Source organism: Crocodylus siamensis, chromosome 3 (genome assembly GCF_052110815.1).
Source record: "Crocodylus siamensis isolate JL-2025a chromosome 3, ASM5211081v1, whole genome shotgun sequence".
NCBI lineage: Eukaryota > Metazoa > Chordata > Crocodylia > Crocodylidae > Crocodylus > Crocodylus siamensis.
In genome coordinates this window covers 207,630,889-207,641,212 of record NC_143397.1, presented here as the reverse complement: position 1 = coordinate 207,641,212, position 10,324 = coordinate 207,630,889, and the positions used below count along the sequence as shown (strand labels likewise).

General features: G+C 37.9%; 1 protein-coding gene across 2 annotated transcripts in view; it reads right to left on the bottom strand.

Moving 5' to 3' along the window:
* Positions 1–5,448: 5,448 nt before the first annotated feature.
* ZBTB10 (zinc finger and BTB domain containing 10) overlaps positions 5,449–10,324 on the bottom strand; it is a 43,142-nt gene continuing 38,266 nt past the window's right edge. For both annotated transcript variants that reach the window (XM_090040230.1, XM_090040231.1), the window contains 2 exons: positions 8,823–8,998; positions 5,449–7,076 (listed from right to left, as the gene is read on the bottom strand). In XM_090040230.1, coding sequence (XP_089896356.1) covers positions 6,771–7,076; positions 8,823–8,998 — 482 coding nt within the window. In that variant the 3' untranslated portion in view covers positions 5,449–6,770. The remainder of the gene's footprint in view (positions 7,077–8,822; positions 8,999–10,324) is intronic.

Below are 10,324 nucleotides of genomic sequence, written 5' to 3'. Positions count from 1 at the left end.
GGCTTTTTGGAGCTAATCAACAGGTCAGCTGATAAGCTGTTTGAGAAGAGTTTGAAGTAATGGAGAGAGGCTATTGTTTTACAGATGGGGTGATAAACACTGTAATTGGCTTCCTGCTGGCTTGCTTGCCATCAGTTTGCTGCACAATATAAAGAAGCAGGGAGGGAGATTGAAAAGCTCTGTATCATTAACAGATGCATGCACTGCACATACACCCCTTGCCTCAGTGCTAGCCCACAGCTGGCAATATACCCGGCCCTTGAGCAGCCAGCGGGGAAGAGCCTGGGGTGGTGCAGGCAGACCTCCCTAATCAGAGATCCTGCCAGCACCTGGCCATCCCGACCCCCTCACCCCCCAACCCCAGCTCAGTGCTGTAAAAGGGAAGGGAGGGCTTCTTTAGCACCCCCCAGCTTCTACCCTGAGCCACTGCAGCCATGAATTTCCTCAGGCCAGAGAGAATGTTTGGTTACAAATAACCTAGCCAGGTTAGACTAACTTGTAAAGATTGAATCAATCCAGGCTCAGGCTTTTTGAATGTGTAGCCTAGGTGTAAAAAACTTTCTGGTCAAACAAGGAAGCTTACTAGGTGGCTTGACTCCCTCTGAGGTTGGATAGCCACTAAGCATCATAAGTCTTTAGATCTCAATGGGATCAAGGGCCAGGTGCATCAACAAATGATAGATGGATATATACTAGTTATGAAACTGAATTAATAGACTAGAAGTGTGATTATTTACTTCATGTATGCATTTGGAGAGATGTTGTTCCAATTAATAAAAAAAGTAAGGCAGACAAAAAGGTGTATGGCTCGCATTAAAACCGCCAACTACTACAGAACGATTTTTGGCTTCATACTGCTATAGATTAAATAAGTTGGCTTATAAACAAATATGTTTTAATAATTGCTTTTGTGCATTTTTATTCTCCATCTTGTATGAAGCTTCTCTTCAAAAAAGACACACTTAACATACTTTTACTAGTTTTATAAAAAACTCAGTTTTTAGTACTGCTACCCCTGGATCCTGACAAAATGTATTTCTCAAAAATCCTCAAAACAGCTTCACTCTTAGCTCCACTTTTTTCCCCCCCTGCCCTGGATTTCAGGCCTGCTGTTTTTATAAGATGGACTTTGTAAATAAAATATATAACAGCTAAAACTCCATTTTTATCCAGCATGTTGATGCGTCATCTTGATTATATTTTTTTCTGGAGCACAAGCAACATGATCAACAGTTCCTCAAAAGGGAAATCTCAGTCCCAGAAAGCTTATGAACTTTTCAACAAAAAAACTACAAAGAGGCAGTACAATCAAGAGAGCTATGCGGAACAGAACATAAATAACGAACAAAATGAATATTTTAACACTAACATACTAAGAGAAAAGGTGCAATACATAGTAACTATTCTTCTATGAAACTGCCTTATTCACTGTACAAATCAACAAAATTTGAGTTACTTCCTAGAAATGACTGATTAATGTTCTGATGGAGAAATGAACCTAGAAGTCTAATCAAAGTCCTGAGAGTGGTAAGCCTAGTCTGTCTTGGGGTCTTAAACTCTAAGCCAGTTGACCAATCAATATATACAAGCAAAGATGTAATCAAATTGAAGCTCATGTATCACAATTGCATCCTTTGGTTGTTCCATCAGTCCTCCCTGTAACTTCCTTTTGACATCAGAAAACCCTCAGGCAAGATCACTAGAAGTTATCCCACCTTCATTTTTTTTTTTTAACCAGACTCTCAGGCCTACAAAACATAGGTAACCCAAAAGTGACTCTACCTGCAAAGTGAGCTCTGCAATAGGAATCAGTGTTTTTCACAGTGCCTAAGACTACAAACACTTGTTTTAGAAGACCCAGGAAATTTGTTTTGTTGGCAGGTATGGAGGGGAAAAGCAACATTACAGGAAGAACACAATTAAGAATCTGAAAAACAAATGGGAAACAAGCCTATTTAACAAACAAGAATTCACTGAAAAAGTCTTACAAATTTAAAGCTAGAATCTAAGAAATAACAAAATTTTGCCCACCTACACAAGAATATGCCTGCTGTTAGCAACTGGAACCATATAAGAACCTGGTGTTTTGGACCAACACCCCCCCCAAACCAAATACACACACACATCACACTTGCAGTCAATACTCATATTCCCCTTAAAAATGGAAGCCAAAGGCTCCATATTGATTAAGCCATACACCCCCCACCATGACAGATATCCATAAAAAGGAGAGGCACTAAAAGTCACGCGACTCGTGACTGTAGTGACTGATAGTTTCAATCCCTGCTACCTGCACTATGTGTGTTGATGAAATATATATATGGGCTGTGACAGACACAGGAAAAAGAAGAGTAGCACTTTACTTTCAGCTTGGTGCACCCCTGCACTGAGCATACCACATGCCCAGAAGAGGAATAGAGTCAGTTTGACTCAGCATCTGTATAGCTCATGCACTTCAGTGGAGCTTTTTGACACTTATCTAATAAATGATTGAACCAAGTATTAGATAAAAATGTCAAAAAGCCCAGTTGAAGTGTATGCGCAAGCCAGGTCAAAGTGACGCAATTCCTCTTCCGGTAAAGCGCTGTTTCTCCCCTGCCAACATCTGTCAGTATGCTGTGTCCAGGGCTCTTGCACAGAAACAAGTTAATGATCCACTGTAGAAGCTTAACTCAGAAGTACCCAAACTAGACTGAACAATTTTGTGTTCACGCATCTGAATTTTACAATTGAAAGATGGTCTTAAACTGCTGAATAATTCGACAGAAACATTACATCTTGACCTAAAATTTATTATGCATTTATCTTATGTCAATCTTAGTTGTAGCATGTCTAATCTGATGGAGAGGGGCTAACCACCTTTTCAAGTCACTAGCTGGAACATCCCAGCAATAGGTGACTGGTAGGGGGTGCATGTGCCACCCCGACAGTCAACACTGATAATGTTGGTAGAGCTGGTGCCCCCCCTGACAGCACCCCTGCCATTGGCAGCTTCTGTGGGTGCTCTCCCAGATTCAGGAAGCACCAGTCACTCATGATCCCAGTTCCAGTCAGCACATCAGTGACACATGGGTGCAGACCTCTTCTGCAAGGACCAGGTACCTGGAAGTTGTGTTGCTGCTTTTCCAAGCTCCCCATTCTCAGCCTGGATGTGAGCACAGCTTCTAGACAAAGGAGAGGTGTGCTGGGCAGCTAGGAACGGTGCCCATGCTGCTGCCACTACTTCTTCTCAGCCCTTTCTTCTAGCTTGTGGGGAACTGTACCAGGGCCAAGCAGATTTAAGCTGCATCCACAGTGCAGCTGCTTCTCCACTCCCCACCAGACCCTCAGCTGCAGCATGGACACTACTTTCAAGTGTCTGACACTAACATGCATACCACCAACTGGAAGCAGCACCCAGGCTGCAGCCAGGGACCATGGCAGGTGGGAAGTGGGAAGGAGCTGTAACATATGCAGCTCCTCGATGTCCAACCCTAGCATGGGCAAAGGCAAATGTTGCCAACCCAAGAGACTGAAGACTATTGATTAAAGTGGTATAAATTAGTAATAGTACCTTCCATCATCCTACTTCATGATCTACTACTTAAAAGGAGAAAAAATAAAAGGAAAAAAAAAAGTTTCCTACATTGTAACAGTCATTTTAAATTCCAAATTGGAAAAAAAAAAAAAAAAAAAAAGTTTCCCTGCACCACAGGAAGTCAGAAGAAACACATTACCGCTTGACTTCTTTGGTGTGAGAAGGTAGCTTGAGAAAAAAAAGTGACCTATGATGAAGCAAGTGGAATAAGTATAATTTGATTAATGGTACCAATTTATCTAAATTGTTTTGACTTAGAATTACAGCATTATTCGTTAACTGCCTACAACTCAAGTTGGCAGATACTAGTTGTCAATCCTTCTAGTTCAAGATGGATAAACAAGAACTAAACTTCTGCTATAAACTGCAAGCAGAGATAGATATGAAAAAAAAAAATCATAAAAAAAGTGGAACGGTATATCAAAACAAACCCACATTTTACTCCACACAATTTCTTCCACTAACAAATTTAAGAAGTGGAAAGCTGAGCAATAATTAACTCAGATTATTCAATTTTTAAACCATATTCCAAGCAAATTCACTTCTCAAATGTGAGAATAGTATCTCCAAAATGTAACTCTCTTGCACTAAAGACCTATGAAAACACTAAGAAAAACAAAAACTTCTGACACCAAATGTTGCCAAGGAAATAGTCAGTCACAATGCAAGTGTTTAAGGCCAATCAAATGTACTAATACATGAATTTTTATAAATTATTTAATCTAGCCCTGCTGTTCAAAATATAATCAGAACAAAAGCACAACAATTCTGTAGTGTACCAAGTGTATATTTCAATTTACTGTATGCAATCTAACAACAAATTTGGTCATAATTTACCAGATATACATAAATGATTTAAGTAGTAAAAGAAGATTCAGTTCCAAGAGAATAAGTTCATACCTTGAGGAAAAAAGTAAAATACATTAAGAATGTAAAGCCAGGTCCAGTTTCTAAGCATTCGGTGAGCAGTATTCTAATAAAGCAGATTTAGGTGAATTTCAGATATATATATATTTAATATATATAGACAGATCTACCAATTGTAAACTATGGTTTTAAAGGGGATAAATGGGATGAAAAAAAAAAATCTTTATGCTATACTTACATATTCACAAAGCAGAACATTACTTTAACGTTTAAAATACTTTTCATTCATATGATCTTTGCCCAACTAATTTCTACTTTGGACCCCACCAGAATTACACGTTACTCATTTCAGGTTTAGAACAATGCGAATAAGATGTATTCTTCAGTTTAAAAAACAAAACAAAAACAAAAACCAAGAACTAGCCATGTGTCAGGTTTACAATGATGTGGAAACTACCAATGAAACAACTGGATGATTAAAAAAAACGCATTTTAATACCCATATAACTGTAGTTCAAACTTATCTCAGTTTCATCCAGCAGAGACAATGTCTAACATTAAGCCACTGTTCTACTGGAATAAAGGACAACAGTAAAGCTCGTCTCTTTAAATATATACCAACTTTGATCAGATGGAGCACCATTAGGATTCTGTCTGTCAAAGCATAGTTCAAAAGTTCTCCACTCAACTAACATAATTTAGTTACCCGATATAAAATAGGAAAATATACTCATTTTAAAATTAAAACAAAGCTGAAAATATGGTGACCTTCAATTTTTTCATACAGTACTGTCACACCGGCCAAGCTGTGTGTTATGGTAAATGCTGTGCATATTTATTTATCGTGACATATTACATCAAACGCAGTGTCCAACAATTGGTTAATTTGTTTGCCATTAGGCTAGATGAAGCAGAGGAATTTAAGCTAAAGGTGCAATACCCTTCCCTCCCTCAGAAAGAGGCCTGAACATCATTGGTATAGCATTACTAATTTTAGGAGGAGGAAAAAAAAAAAAAAAAAAAAATCAATGACTACAAAAATTCAAGTTTCAATGCTTCCTCAAAAACTGAAGTAAAGAGTGTTGGGAGTACATATAGCTCTACAGGGTACACCAACTCAAAAGAGTATCATTATATTTGGGGTGTGGGGTTCTTTTTCTTTTCTTTTTTAAGTTCTAGAAAATTAAGCCGCCAAGACAGACATTATTTAGTAACTGAACACTAGCAACAACCCAGGAAATAGAAAATAATTTAAGAAGTGTATTCACTTGGATAAACAGCAGTGGGCACAAGAGCCTAGTGTCTAATTGATACTGTGTAACAAAGCTTGCCAAAAGCAGACACAGGTAAACTAAAACTAAAAGGTTGCTTAATATTTCTATGACACTCTTTCTCCATTTCTGGGATTCTTTAAGCTTTATGTGGGACTGAGGTATACACTGGAGAAAGAAAACACAAACAAAAACAAAGCTTATGGGAATTAATGCCAAAAACGCTAAATTTTTACCTGACACCTGTCATGGCTGCCAGTTTTCAGGAACACAGCAACGATCAAATCTCAGTTCTCCTGATATTAGGAATATTAGTCATTTTGTTTTTCCTTTTTAAAAGATTATTCCGCATTTGGTTAAAGAGTAATAGCTTCCTTGCAATTTCAAAAGAAACATGAAGGAAATAGCCATTAATGCCAATATTAACTTCTCCAGTGCTAGTCACCTAGACCTCATGCTGGCTTAGAACCAAATAATTTAAATCAATTCATTAAGAGGATGATATAATCTACAGTGCATAATTTAGTTATTAATTTTAGCCCACTAAGTTAAGGGAGAAGCAAGGGTGGTATGACAAAGCCCTACTTATGGAAATGAAAGCCACTAGCCCAAATTAGCCTCACTGGCTCTGTCAGTCAAACCTATGATTGTTTTGGGGAAGCTGTTGTATTTCCATACCAAGATTGTAATTTTCTTCATTCATGTTAAAGGATACATGAATGTGTAACATAATAAGTATAGTTGCTACCATGTTGAATAGGACCCAAGTAGCTATATCCTATAAATAATAAAAAATACAATTTTCTTTTGATAACTGACTGTAGATGTGAGGACTCTGTATAATTCAACCAAATGGTTGTAAGCTGTACAGTCCTGTGCAAATATCATAAAAAAATTTAATAATCCTTTTTTGCTATAAGGCTTTGACCCTACAATTTTCACAGCAACATAACTACCATCCAGCCTGTACCATATTTTGCAAGCCTTCAGTCCAAGAATTCAAATAGTCAATCCACATAGTGTCCAGCTGCAGCAACCATAAGCAGTATGCCTGGTCAGTCATCTAAGGGCATACAGACTTCTGCGGATTCATCCCATCTAGACGGGTCATTCTGTTCTTCTACATCATCACCTAGCTCTTCGTCAGCTTCTCCCACTTCATTTTCCTCATACTCTTCATCCCTAGGGAAATCTGTGTCCTGCACTTGGTCTACTCCCTCTTGCCCTCCCGGCTGAGATTTATCTGCACAGTCTACGCAAACTCCATAGCGTCGTGATCCATGTCTTATTCCAACACTGGCTGCCAGCATGAAGATCTTCTTACACACCATACATTTGTATTTTTTATCCTTTTTGTGCACCTTAAAAAAAACAACAACAACAAATTACATTTATTTGGCAAATCTGCTGCATTTGCTTGAAATGCCACCAAAGCGGAGGTTTTTTTGGAGGTTTTGTTTCTCAGAAGACCCAAACATATCAAAAGTTTGCCAGAAACACTTTTGTTTGCCTGGTGAACTATGAACACTGGTAGGGGGTTGAAAGGCAGCATTATAAAGTGGCCTTAGGTACTACTCACAGCTTGAGCTGTTGGTAAATAAAATGATCAGAAACATTTAAGATCAATTTCACTTCAATTTTACGGGGCTTCGACTGACTAAAGTGTATGAATGTGATGCAATAACGTAGAGAGACTACAACAAGTTCTCATGTAGAAGGCAGGCTTTGTGATTTTAATGGCCATATATTTAAAATGAGCAAGAACACATCTTGCATGAACTGAAGATGTAAGTCTCTTTGGGCACTGACCAACATGGAAAAAGATGCACTTCACCAGAAGCAGTAGTGCATTAGTTCAACTGGGTTCCACAGCATCCATGTAGATCAGGTGCTTTAGTGAGGCATTTTGGCACTTATTTGTAGCTGATTCAAACCAACAATTAAAAAGTGCCATAAAAGCCCCAGTGAAGTGCCCAGTCTATGCAGACGTTGGGTAAGCTGATCCAACCAACGCAATACCTCTCTTTCTGAGCATGCACTGGGCTCAATTACAGGGACACACAAAGTTTAAAGTAAAGCGCCATTTGACCTGGGGGGGAGGCGGGGGGGGTGTGCTAGGTCTTTAATAGGCTTTTGTTCACAACCAAGCAAATTTTCCCAATTTCCTGAGAAGGGATTTTTCAAGTCCTGTAAAAGGGACAGACCAGGTACATAAAAATAGGTTGTTTTGGTGCCAATACATCATTGATTAAACTTTAAAGGATAAAAATTAGCTATCAGTTAAACAGCTACCAAAGTATGCATTTATATAAGAACGACTAAAATGAAAACTACTGAAGATCTTTGGCATGGGTACATATATTTTGCTTGACCCAGTATTTGGATTCCTGAATAATACTGCTGACATTTATAGGAACAGCTTTCCACCCATCATCCCCCACAACATAAAATTAAGGCATAAGCTAAGCAAGAAAAAAAAATACTCTGAACCAAGTCACCTTCGAAGGTTATAAAAAGGCGAAACTTAGTTTAATAATCCTCCTCTTATACTAAAAATAAAATATATATAATTTAGATAAAAATCCTTATGGAGGGGTCATTTCAGCAGGCATGATGGATAAAAGCAACATGCAGACAGCTCAGGTTCAACTCAGGCGGAGAACAGTTATTGAAACCACTGATATATCGCTTTCATAAGTTAGACTCACTGTATGGCCACACACCTAAAGCCACAAACTACTCATTATTGAGATCTGCCAAGTGACAGCAACTACTAACTGAAGCCAAATCTAAAACATTTTTTAAAACAAAAGTACTCTTTTACAAAGACTGAACTATCTTCTAAAAGAATTGCATTATTGCTTCTATTACTTTCAAAATATTCCCACTGACCTACAAAAATGCTTGCACCATCTACACAAAGAGCTTTGGAAAGAAATTTCAAGGATACTCCATTTTCCATTTGGGTATTTAAAAAACAAAGAGAAAGAACTGTCATGCCATCAGATAAATATATCTATTTCACAGTAAAGCACATCACATAAAATCACTTGTATGCAAAAATTAAAAACAAAATATCTGAGCATTGAGGCATAAAGTTTACCTACCAAGGAATGTCTCTTTACATGCTCTCTTCGTGTAAACAGCTTTCCACAGATGTCACAACTAAAAGATCTCACCCCTGTATGAATGAGCAAGTGTCTCTTTAGTGTTCTTCTGTATTTGGCTACATAATTACAGTGTGGACACTTCAGTTTGTTCATGATTAGAGCCGATGTATCGCCTAAAAAGGTATTTAACAAAAGAAAAAAAGACTACTTCAATATATTACAGAACAGCTCATGCAGTACAGACAAAAAAAATAGGTTTTTAGATGCATATATAAGTATCAGAATCAACTCTAGTTGTAATAGAACCAAATTTAAATCAATACTGATAGGACAAGTAAGTAGATATACCCTGCCTGTAAAGCCACTTACTAAAAATTAGGAATACCCATGAAGTCTCTACTGAAATATTTAGAATGAAAATGAAAGATATAAAGACCAGTTCTTTTAAGATGGGAGCAGGGATTATTTTTATGCATTAAAGACTCTGCCAGAAATCTTTCACACACTTTAGTCAATTGTTTAATCCAGTTTATACCACATTCCGTATACATTTTCATTCATACTACCTTATCCTGGAAGTTATACTTCAAGGTACAAATTTTATTTCAGACTCAAGTAGCTATAGTCTACCTATACCATGGAAGTACGAACTTCCAGGTGTTGCAATCTGTAACTTCTAGTTAAATCAGAAAGGAAGATTATTAAAGAAAGTTCCCAATGTATTTATCCAAGAGAAAAGGAAACAAAGTGAAGCTAGAAAAGGGAAGGGGAGGAACAAGACAGTGGGTTATACTGTAAATTTCAGTCCTGCCATAGAAGGGGAGTTGACATACATTCTGAAATTTGCATTCTGTTTGAAACCCTCCCCACATCCCCACACTACTTTATATTTGGGCTTCTAAGGAAAGAAGACAGAGATAGGCGTTTTAGAGGTAGTGAAAAACAAATATCATTAGAAAAGATCTGGGTTCTGTAATGTTACTCTATTACTGGCCTGATGGTAACCTCTGGTAGGTCATTTCACCCTTTCCAGGCCTCAACTTCCTCACTTTGTAAGCATACTTAGCTTAACTTAGAAAAAAAAAGGGGGGAGGGGGATAAATAAATCCATCAATGAACCTTCACCACTAGATCTCAAAAGGTAGTACGTAAGAGCTGTTTTTACTCGTCTTAGGAACACACAGAATTTGATGCAAGTGCTTTATGAAGAATAGATGTGCACTAAAGACCTACTAAAATATACAGATATAGATACATAGAGAGATATACAGCTACAAACATCAAGGACAATAAAAAGTCCTTTTTTAGATATGTGGAGAGCCGGAGGAAAAGCAAGGGTAACATTCATAGTTTCCCAGTTGGTAGGGTCAGAAGGGACCTGAGCAGATCACCAAGTCCGACCCCCTGCCATGGCATGAAAGACTACTAGGGTCAAACGACATTAGACACCTGCTAAACCAGATGGGACAACTGACAACCGATGCCCATGAAAAAGCAAA